The sequence below is a fragment of the Eupeodes corollae genome, chromosome 1, assembly GCF_945859685.1.
Source record: "Eupeodes corollae chromosome 1, idEupCoro1.1, whole genome shotgun sequence".
Classification (NCBI taxonomy): Eukaryota; Metazoa; Arthropoda; class Insecta; order Diptera; family Syrphidae; genus Eupeodes; species Eupeodes corollae.
Window position 1 is genome coordinate 169,617,867 of NC_079147.1, and position 12,324 is coordinate 169,630,190.

Genomic DNA, 12,324 nt, shown 5'->3' on the forward strand with positions numbered 1-12,324 from the left:
ATACAAGCAATCCCTACCTGTGCCATCTAAAGTTTTTTTTCACGTTCACTGCCTCTTGCGAGGAATTGACAAATCCTACGAGAGTGACTCTTGCGATGAAAAGTAGTTTCCTAAATTACCCGTTCGAATTCGGCTTAAAACTGTAGGTCCCCTCCATCCGTAACAACATTACTTGCACACGGGAATGGTTGAGAGTTGTAAGTCGCTTGGCCCTACTACTCAACGGACTGTTGCGCCACCGTATTTATTTATTTTTTGTTTGTTTTTGAAAAATATTTGCTTTATTTATTACTATACCTCTTTGATTTTAATATGCATACGCAACAAACCAAGGTAACGACGGTTATGTCTGCTAGTAAGTAATCAATTTGCATTCAAAATGTTGGCAACATTTATACCTACAGTGAATGTTTTTGCCTGACGTGTTACAATACATTTATTTGTATCAGATCAGTTTTAGTAAATTGTTGAATGCAACATAATTCTAATCCATGTCTCATTAATGTAACCCTATATTGTGTTGTTTGCATTATTAATTATTATTTAATACAAATACACTTTTTTCTTCATAGGAATCCTTACAGCTTCGTCCTGTGGGAAGACGTGATGCTGGTCTTTACACGTGTCAAGCACAGAACTCTGTTGGAACATCAGAACAATTATCTGTGCAACTTGACGTTAAATGTAGGGAGGGAGTTTTGAAATACAACAGAAATGGAAGACAATAAACATTTTTCTAACAAATCAACTGATTTCTTTTTTTGATATTGCAGTTCCACCAAAAGTTTTATCCGCTGGTCCAGATCGTATAACAACAGCACCACTCTTCAGTCCGGCTGCTTTTGAATGTGTCGCTGAGGGTAATCCACCGCCAACTTATAAATGGTTTCAGAGGTATGTGCAAATTATTTTAACGAACAGTTAAATTGAGTTTTTAAAAAGTTTATTTTCAACCGATTATTTAAATAGACCTCTGATCAAGAACTGACTTCTAAATACATTTTCTTTCTTAAAGCTATCTTAAAGTATCCCTACTATTGAAAATAATAGGCGTGCTTTTTTGGCATTGCTATCTGCACTTCTGCAGCCAAATTCGATTTCCCAAAAAAAACGTATTGGCAGTTACCCATCAGCAGGTGTTTTATTTTATTTTATTTTATTTTATTTTTTAGTTGTTTTTACATATTATTAATTTGGTTAATATATTAACCAAAGTAAATTGCTACTCGTAAAACTGAAAGATTCACGAGAAGATGTGGTAAGAGAAATAAAGAAAATAGAATTTCATAATATTAATTTGTTCAAGGTTTGGTTTGCTATTTTGGTTTTGCTTTCGGATAAGTTCTTGGTATTAAGGTATGTTCGTAGATTATGTCACTCGTCGTTCATGAAATTTTAATTCTTATAGGTGGCCCATTTATATGCAGGGTCGAAAGATCGAACGGCCACTTTTGGTAAAAAGTGGTAAATTAACAAAATTACAAAACATTTTTGTTCTTTCTAGCGCCATTTGCTTAAAAAAAAACTACAAACATTGTTTTTTTGTTTAAACAAAAATTAAGCTTAACGCTTCATTGTTTTTAATGTTGTGGTCAGAAAAACGAACAATGTATTTAACTTCTGTCGTTTTCTAATTAATTTTGATTTTTTTTTAAAAAGCTTTGAGTTTTTCGATTATACGAGTCACCAACCTAAGAAATTCAATTTTTCTCCGATCGAGTATCGACACTGAAACAAATGTCAATTTTTTATCCGCAGCCAGATTTAAATTTAAGTTTTATCTACAGCTGGGTGTTGTATTTGTAATACATGAAAACTCCCACTGCAGATAAGGATAGCTGTGCCAAAAAACACGCCTGATGTTTAAACTATGGTTGCTTTCCTTGACATCGAATGTGCCTTTAACAACGTGGACACATCTGCAATCACATCTGCACTGAAATCTCTAAATGTAGAGAGTTCGCTTCGGGAGTTAATTCATTTAATGCTTACTAGCAGAATAATTAACTCAAAACTGGGCAACTCTTCTAGCAGACGATTCGTTAGTAGAGGGACACCGCAAGTTGGTGTTCTATCCCCTCTCCTCTGGAACCTAGTGGTGAATGAAATCCTAACTAGTCTGGATGCGGAGGGTTTCAGAGTGATAGCCTATGCGGACGACGTTGCTATAGCAGTTTCAGGAAAGCATCTTAATATCCTAAAAGAACTCTTACAAAATGCCTTGGACAAACTTATACTTTGGGTTGATCGGTGTGGACTGGGTATTAACCCACACAAAACCGATTTGGTCTTATTTTCGAGGAGATACAAAATTCCATTTGTCAACCCTCCTTATATTAAAGGAATCCAATTAAAATTCTCTGACGAGGCTTAATACCTAGGTCTTGTCTTAGACAAAAAACTAAATTGGAAACGCAACGTACAGGAAAGAGTCAAAAAAGCTACTATAGCTCTCTTTTCTTGCAAAAAAGCTATTGGTAATAAATGGGGTTTACAACCCACGCATTGGCTATACACATCGGTAATCAGGCCGATTTTAACGTACGATGTGGCAGTATGGTGGACTGCTTTAGAGAAAGGTATAAACAGGGATAAGTTAGATAAATTCCAACGTTCAGCCTGCCTAAGTATAAGCGGATCGCTTCGCACGACCCCGTCTGTAGCACTGGACACCTTGCTCCTCTTGACATATTTAGCAAACAAATAGCTGCAAGCTCTGCTAATCGCCTCAATGCTTCGTCGCAGTGGACTAACAACAACATTGGCCACTTCGTAATTCTAAGGTACTTAGAATCAATTCCAAAGCACACAGACTACACCATCTCCCAACTACAATTCGACAGGAACTTCCAGATTTCTATACCTACCAGATCTTTTTGGGAGGATAGGACATTCTTGGAGGATGAGTCAATGCATTTTTACACAGATGGCTCAAAAACCAAAGAAGGGGTTGGTGGAGGTGTTTACTCTGAACGACTGAAATTAAGTCTCTCATTCCGCCTTCCCAATCATTGTAGCGTGTTCGAGGCGGAACTTTTGGCGATTAAGGAAGTCTTGTCTTGGCTCAAAGAAAACGTGATATCAACATCTGATATCCGTATTTTCTCTGACAGCCAGGCCGCTATCAAATCTCTGGACTCTGTCTCTACAAACTCTATAACAGTCCATAACTGTCGAGCATCTCTAATGGAGATAGCGCAACAGTTTAATATTCATATAGGAAAGCACGCCACGAGACTAGGCGTATTCTCAAATGACTTTTGCAGAAGCTGTATGGACAAGGAAGAAACGGTTCTTCATCTTCTCTGCACATGCCCTGCTCTAGCTCGAAAACGCAAGAATTACCTAGGAGAATTCTTCTTAAACGATCTAAACGATCTAAATCATATCGGTATAATCAGCCTCTCACGTTTCGTAAGGGACTCAAGCTGGTTCCATTGAGCTTAGGAGGAAGCCTCTAGATTCATGTGGTATCACAATGTAGCTGTATGGACAAGGAAGAAACGGTTCTTCATCTTCTCTGCACATGCCCTGCTCTAGCTCGAAAACGCAAGAATTACCTAGGAGAATTCTTCTTAAACGATCTAAACGATCTAAATCATATCGGTATAATCAGCCTCTCACGTTTCGTAAGGGACTCAAGCTGGTTCCATTGAGCTTAGGAGGAAGCCTCTAGATTCATGTGGTATCACAATGGGCCATTAAACTGGCCTAAGTGTGTCCGTTTCCATCTTGGACAGCCACTATAACCTAACCTAACCTAACCTAACCTAGACTTTGTGTCGTGGATCTGTGTCTCATTAACTGCTTCTTTTGATTAGTTTGCACAACCTTGTGTTTTAACGAACAATTAAATTGAGTTTTTTTGTATTAAGAACTTCTAAATACATTTTCTTTCTTAAAATTATCTTAAAATAACCCTACCATTGATGATGATGTTTATATTGTTATGATGATGTCAGCTATAATTGGGATGCTGGAATACATGAGTATCATGTTTCGGAAATCGGATGTGTCAATTGAATTTGGAATACTATTGACCATTTTTGCGCCGGTGACACATAGTTTATTTTATGATGAGATATCATATGTTATAGACAAATCAGTCTAAAAATGTACCTGTTTTTATTAAGTAACAGGAGTTTATTAACATATTGAAGTAGTATTTTCTAGTATGTCTGAAGATCCAAAGAACTGAAGAAAACAAAGACATACTCAGGACAGCGCAAATAGATCCAAAAGAAGCCATGACGATGACTTTTTTATAATTAAATATCCGAAGCAAAGATGGAGGTGGTGGGAGCTGCTTGCCAGCAAGTGTACAAGGTGAATGTTAACATTCACCCCAACCACGATCTGGAAAACAGATCCCTACTTAATCACTTTTACCTTTGAAATGATATGACACAATGGCTATGTGAGAGCCGCGGCTTTATGTGGTTAAAAAAAAAATATGGAATAAGGAAAATAAAAAATGAAAAACAAATTAAATTTTGTTGAAGGGCCTAGTTTTAAATAGTTTTTAAGTAAAAATACAAAATGATATAGAAAGAAAAAAATTCGTTAGACCGTCATGCCAGAGGTTTTGGGTTCAGTCCCTGATTGTGCCATTTAAAGTTTTTTTTTCACGGATATTGCCTCTATTATTGCTTTCTCAAATAAGCCGTTCGTATTCGGCCTAAAACTGTAGGTCCCTTCTACCTCTGACAGCATTACTCGCACACAGGAATGGTTGAGAGTTGTAAGTCACTAGACCCTAGTTCTCAACGGACTGTTGCCCCACCTAGATTACTGTTTTAATAGATTCCGCCGCATTCGTCTCGCACCATGAGAGAAGTGTTGTGTTTATTTTTAAACACAAACAAAATACATAAAGAGTGAGGCCCTAAGCATGGGCAACCCTAAACGATATACTGATGCGATAGAACGGTGTGTGAAAACTGAGTGTCGCATATATTTATATTTATTCAATGTAAATACGTGATAAACATCCTTAAAATAATTTCTGTCTTTACAGGATCACCAATGTTTCAAACTATCTTCAAAGAGGCAGTGAGGCACGGCTAGTTATTGACAATGTAACTTACGACTATCAGGGTGAATACGAATGCCGAGCAACAAGCTATATAAATGGCCAAGAACGGACAGCCATATCGGAGCCAGTATCCTTACAGGTTGTAGGTAAATAAACCGAAATACTCATGAAAGAAGTAAATGATATAAAATTGTAATTGGGAAAAAAGAGCAAAATGTAAAGCGGAAACTACATAAATACATGCATTCTTGCAGAAGAAAAAGCTACAGAAGGCTAAATTTAAAGGTGGGAGTTGTTGTGATATTTGGAACTTGATATACCTAGCTGGTAAACAAATTTGTCGTTGGTTTTAGCAAAGATTATTATTTCAGTTAAAATTGAAAATTTGCAAAGAAAATTTAAATACAGTACTTTAAAAGCGACATAGAATAAAAACATCAATGACCTCGGTTTGCTAGGGAGTTTGAAGAATTTTAATATGTAGCCTGCACATAAATACGTCTTTAAAGAACAATGACCACTATAGATAAAGATTTTTATTTCTAAACAAAAAACTATTTGCTAGGGACACAAAAATTCAATTTACCTAGTACCATAATAATGTGTTGAGCTCTTCAGAACCATATTTATTAAAATTTAATTCTGTAAAACTGCAAGGGTAAAGCAAATAATGGTATTAATTCACGCAAAAAAAGCACGCAGTATTAAAATTAATAACTGAATGAATATTCAGAATTCAAACACAAAGTTTTATGTATAGTTCGGTATTTTCTAATATCAAATAAAAATGCAGATTGATGATGAGGGATCATCATAGAATATTAAATGCCGGATAAAAAAATAACATATTTAAAAAGCTAATAGATAGATACCATTTGGAGAATGCAATCTCGATTTGTCGTGAATTTATTGGAACTGTATTATTTACACAAACACTTATATTATTGGCCTATTTGCAGTCGTGTTATTTGGTTCCCAGTAATTCACGAAAAGGTTTGTTAGAAATGGTTTTTTCACTGATCGCTCAGGTGTACCCTAAAAACTATGGGAATTAATTTGCAAAGAAATCCAACCCTGCATAAGTTCTTTGTGCTGCAAAAATATGCCAATGACAACTATTACAATAAAAACAAGAGGCTGGGATGCGACCCATTGGTAACTTCCCATCCCGTCTGTCGAGTTGTCTTGCTTGCTCGTATCAATTTTTATTAAATTTGCGTACTATTTTTTGTAGATTGTATTCTTTATGAAAAAACGGACTGTTGGATTTTTATATAAAAATTGCCGAATATCTAAAACAATATTTTCTGTGAAATAAAATAAGTTTGAAGCCAATATTTTTAATTGTTGAAAAGCTATTTGAGTCGAAAGTAAATTTTTACCATCTTTTGTTAATTTTTTTATGTTTTTAAATTTTTGTACAAAAACTGTCAATTCGATTTTTTTCAAAATCTTACCGAAAACAATATTTCTTATACGATAAAATTAGTTTGAAGCCAATAACTACAATTTTTGAAAAGATATTTGAGTCGAAAATCCATGTTTACCAAGTTTTATACATTTTTTTTTTAGGTTTTTATTTTTTGTAAAAAAACTGTCAATTCGATTTTTTTCAAAATTTTATCAGATGTCAAATACATTATTCTACGTTGCACAAAATTGTTTGGAGATGAAATCATATTTTAGTCTTAAAATTTTGGAGGTGACAATTTTTTTTTTCAGTTTTTTTCGATCCATAAAAATACCGTTAAATGGAATTTTTCCAAAAAAAAATACTTGTTTTGTATCACATTACAGTTTACTATATACAATTTAATCAACTCTCTAGCGGTTTTGGTTCGTAAGATATTTAGGGTTAACCAACATTTTCAACTGCTATGGTAAAAAAACCAACTACGCAATTGTCTTGAGAGCCCTTTCTGCATCTTTCTGCCTTATTATCTGTATAACAAAATTTATTTGAAATCGATATCTCTTCTGGTTCTTGAGCTTTGGAGGACGAAAAAAACGTCGCGAACGTACGGACGTAAGAACGTACGTTTATTTCAACTCTAGGGACCTTGAAACGTCGAGAAATGTCAAAATTTTCAATTTGACAAATTGGACCCATTACAATAACTTCCTATGGGAAGTTAATAAGTCTCGAGTAAATAAACAAAGCTAAAAGTCTGCATTGTTATACACAATTATTATATTTATATATTATTGTATAGTTTTAATGGCTAGAACACATATACATATGTACCTTTTTTCATTCATATAACCCGGGATCACAAATGAATAAAGGCTGCAAGCAGCGCAGCGCTGCACGATACCCACAGTCCTAAATACGCTACGCAAAATCATTGCAACCGATATTGCGAACAATAAAAACACAGATACTCGTCACCTGGCATCACTTATATTTTAGTAACTTGAGATATAAATATAGTAACATCAGAAGATGAAGAAAGAATTTTCAAAGAAATCGAATTGGTTTTTTTACTATAGATATTTAAAAAAAATGAAAAATATCTATTGAATCAACAATGACTTCAACTAAACTTAATTCTTAATTTTTATTTTATTCCGAATTAGTATAAACTCAAAAAAATCAATTCATTTTTGTAATCAAAACTGAAAAATAAAAAAATATTTGTCACCTCGAATATCTTATGAATGTAAAAAGATATTATCCCCAAAGTAAATGTACGAAATTGTTTTTTTTTAGAAAATTCTTAGAAGAATTGAATGGTTTTTGCAAAAAACTTAAGCCTAAAAAACTATTACTAAAAATTAGTAAAAATAAAAACACAATTGTATTGTCTTTTTAAATTAATTTTATTTTATAAAACTACCAGTGGCACGGTACGTGCTTCGCTACGCATAAGGCATAGAATATTAAGTTCATTTATTCAAACAAAAACATATTTTATTTTATTTTACTATGGTGGGTCTATATGGGTAAGTCTAAAACAGTTGGATAAACAATATTTTTAGTTTTACCATTTTTAGCATGAATAAATAAACAGTTGGGTGTACCGACTCTGGAACAGGCAACATAAAGTGAAAAACATGATTTCTCCAAATTAACACCACAAGCGTGAAATTGCCCTTCAGCCTTATTTATGAACTACGCAAATGATGAACGCACAGGATATTGTAATCTTTTGAATTCAAATGGCATATCAGTTGGAACCATAGTGATACTAGGTATCAAACACACTTTTTTTTTTGATTTACCATTTAAAATTATAGCTTCAATCAAATTTGGCAATAACTTTCTCACTGCCAATCTGGTGCCATTACACAGTAGTTTTGGTGTATACCACCGCAGCAATGATGCGTTCTCTCAAACAATCATGATTTCTGTAATTCTGAAAAACATTCGGAAAAACACATGCAATAAAGTCATCTATAGATTGTACAATTGTACAAAAATTAATCGGTAAAGTGATCAATCCGTTGGTATTTTGCCCTGACCAATTTCTAACAATTGTTTTGATAACTCATGGGCAGTTGCATGTAGGTGAATACGCATATTAATGTCCATTGTCAATTTTCGTACATATCTCCAAAGAACTGAACTTCAAACAGCGTTTATTTCATCAGTAGGAGTTGATCGAGGAATGACAGGCAATGTTTGACGAAAGTCCCCTGCCAGAAATATCAGAGCAAAAAATTGATTACCGCGTAGATCTTGCATTGTTCGATTGAATGCTTTTATATTGATTTTTAATTCGCCATTGTGCACTCATCCAATTAAAGAATTGACATGAATCGCAGAACTTTTGCCCTAGCAGAATTTCTCGAAATTTTGCAAGTTGGAGTTTCAATCACTTGTACATTCAATGGAAATTTTAATGCAGAGTGTGCGTTTCACCTTCTAATAATGTAGCAGCAATTCCCGCAGATGCAAGTGCCAATTCAATTTTCTGTTCCGATCGATTAGTCGCTAAAATCAATGATACAACCAAAGTTTTGCATGTACCAATATAATCCACCTGTATTATTGGAAACTGCTTGCATGATTGTGTCATACACATGTTTTTGTTGAATATTCAATTTGGTAATATTCGATTGTACAAATAAACGTAAACCATTAGAATTGAACTCCTGCTCACGTTGCAATTCAAGATCAAAAAATAATGTGTCTCACGATTTGGTGCGGCCATACCCAATTGTACTAATGCTTTATTTACAATCGTAAGACACAGACCTTCAATTATTATTACAGCTTCGTTGTACATTTCCAAGGTTATCAACAAATCGGGATTTCTTTAGGTATAGTACAAATTGTTTGTATATGTTAGTATAGAAAGATGCTGATTTTACACCTTTTAAAGATTTTTTTAAAATGTTCTCTACGTACAAACCTTCTCTGGACTTCCACGAATAATTCAAGACCAAAATTCGCCAAATCGGTAAAGGCATTGTTGAGTTATAACATTACAACGAAAAGTGGTATTGATTTGTATATACGAGTATGTATGTATATAAATTGATGGTGACAGTTATTTTGTACAAAAAAAACCTACAAAAACTACTACTAAAAAGAGGCTGGGATGCGAACCACACTGATAACTTCCCATCCCGTCTGTCGATTTGTCTTGCTTAAAAGTTTGTCTATATGTACTCGTATCAATTTTTACCAAATTTGCGTACTATTTTTTTTAGATTTTATTTTTTATGAAAAAACGGACTGTTAGATTTTTATATAAAAATCATTGAATATTGAAAACAATGTTTTCTGTAAAATAAATAAGTTTGAAGCCAATATCTAAAATTTTTGAAAAGATATTTGAGTCGAAAATCAATTTTTACCAACTTTTGTTAAATTTTTTTAGGTTTTTAATTTTTTGTACAAAAACTGTCAATTCGATTTTTTCCAAAATTTTACCGAATGTTGAAAACAATATTTCTTATAAGATAAAATTAGTTTGAAGCCAATATTTCAAAGTTTTGAAAAGATACTTGAGTCGAAAATCAATTTTTACCAACTTTTATTAATTTTTTTTTCGGTTTTGAATTTTTTGTAAAAAAACTGTCAATTCGATTTTATTCAAAATTTTACTGAATGTTGACAACAATATTTTTTAAAAAGTAAAAGTAAATTAATCCAATACCTCAAAGTTTTGAAAAGATATTTGAGTCGATATTCAATTTTTACCAACTTTTGTTATTTTTTTCGGTTTTTAATTTTTTGTAAAAAAACTATCAATTCGATTTTTTTAAAAATCTTACTCCAAGTTGAAAACAATAGTTTTTGAAAGATAAAAGTGAATTTTAGCCAATATGTCAAAGTTTTGAAAAGATATTTGAGTCGATATTCAATTTTTACCAACTTTTGTTATTTTTTTTTCGGTTTTTAATTTTTTGTAAAAAAACTATCAATTCGATTTTTTTTTTAAATCTTACTGCACGTTGAAAACAATAGTTTTTGAAAGATAAAAGTGAATTTAAGCCAATATGTCAAAGTTTTGAAAAGATATTTGAGTCGAAAATGAATTTTTACCAACTTTTATTATTTTTTTTTTTAGGTTTTTATTTTTTGTAAAAAAACTGTCAGTTCGATTTTTTCCAAAATTGTATCGAATGTTGAAAACAATATTTTTTATAAGATAAAATAAGTTTGAAGCTTTAATTTCAAGTTTTTGAAAAGATATTTGAATCGATATTCAATTTTTACCAACTTTGAGTAATGTTTATTTTAGATTTTTATTTTTTATACAAAAAACTGTCAATTCAATTTTTCTCAAAATTTTATCAGATTTCAAAAACATTGTTCTCCGTTGCTCAAAATTGTTTTGGAGATGAAATTATATTTTAGTCGTAAAATTTTTGAGGTGACAAATTTTTTTTTCATTTTTTTTGATTTATAAAAAAACCGTTAGATAGATTTTTTTTCAAAAAATATACTTCTTTGGTATCACGTTACAATATATTATATAAAATTTAATTCAAGTCCCTAGCGTTTTTGGTTCGTAAGATATTTAGAGTTAACCAAAATTTTCACCTTTTTCTAAACTGCTATGGTAAAAAAACCACCCCCGCAAATTTCTTAAGAGCCCTTTTTGCATCTTTCTGCCTTATTATCTGTATAACAAAATTTATTTGGAGTCGATATCTCTTCTGGTTCTTGAGCTATGGACAACGAAAAAAACGTCGCGAACGTACGGACGTACAGACGTTGGGACGTACGGACGTACGGACGTATGAACGTACGAACGTACGTACACACGCACGCACAGACATCTTTCTAAAAATCTTTTATTTCGACTCTATTGACCTTGAAACGTCGAGAAATGTCAAAATTTTCAATTTGACAAATCGGACCCATTACAATAACTTCCTATGGGAAGTTAAAAATTGGTAATAATTGATTATCGAATTGATTTAAATGGCAATGGATCGAAATTTATTAAATTAAAATTTGGTTTCTTGCAAAAAATACTCTTTTAAAAGACAACTATTTAAAGTTATCAGTGTGGGTCTCATCGCTTTTTTTAAATATTTGAAAGGAAAATATTTTGTTGACATTTGCTGCTGAATTTGCAATTTTTCGAGTAGGACTCCGAATTAAAACAAAAAACACCCACATAAACATAAATGTTTCCCCCTTTTTTTTTAATAAATATTATCTACAATTTTAATCTCCTTTGCGCGGTTTAAGTCTAAATAAAACTTTTATAAAAACTAACCACTACTTTTCCAGGAGCACCACAGGTTCTGCGACTGAATCCATCTATGCATTCGATTTCTGTAAAAAAAGGTGAATCTGCTAGCCTATCTTTGGTAGTTTGTGCTGATCCAAGACCTTACCGAGTCGCTTGGGAATGGGGTTCATTGCGATTAGAAGCTGGAGCGGGAGCTGGTAAGTGATACAATTTACAATAAAGGGTACTATTTCCTTAACTTCTCTGGGTATAAGCTAAAACATCTTTAAAATCATGCACATTAACACCTGTGACGTTCTTTGACATTGTTTCTGCAGCTCAGGTGTAATTTTTGTTGCAAGTCAAATTTGGGTAAAAATAAGAGGTTTGTGCATTTGAAAGGCTGTTTTTCAATTATTAAAGCATTTATGTACATATATGTGTACATACATATGTAAGTTGCTATAGAAGCGCCTGTTTTATTCATGAACGGTTGTTCTTCCTGTTTGTTAATAAAATCATTTTTTTTGTGTTTAAAATTAATAAGATGAATAGATTAAATTTCGAGTGCCTAAAGTTATCCTCCCTTTTTTCGAGGATCTCTTCAAAAGACATTTGGCACACCAAGTAGTGTGGGACTCTTAACCACTAAAA

The 12,324-nt window shown here is 32.7% G+C and overlaps 1 protein-coding gene across 5 annotated transcripts in view; it reads left to right on the forward strand.

Annotated features, from left to right (window-relative positions):
* The window catches only part of LOC129954106 (hemicentin-2), a 125,576-nt gene that overhangs the window by 35,751 nt on the left and 77,501 nt on the right, over window positions 1-12,324 (forward strand). For all 5 annotated transcript variants that reach the window (XM_056067785.1, XM_056067787.1, XM_056067788.1 and 2 more), the window contains exons 8-11: window positions 573-684; window positions 774-894; window positions 5,018-5,181; window positions 11,730-11,888. In XM_056067785.1, coding sequence (XP_055923760.1) covers window positions 573-684; window positions 774-894; window positions 5,018-5,181; window positions 11,730-11,888 — 556 coding nt within the window. The remainder of the gene's footprint in view (window positions 1-572; window positions 685-773; window positions 895-5,017; window positions 5,182-11,729; window positions 11,889-12,324) is intronic.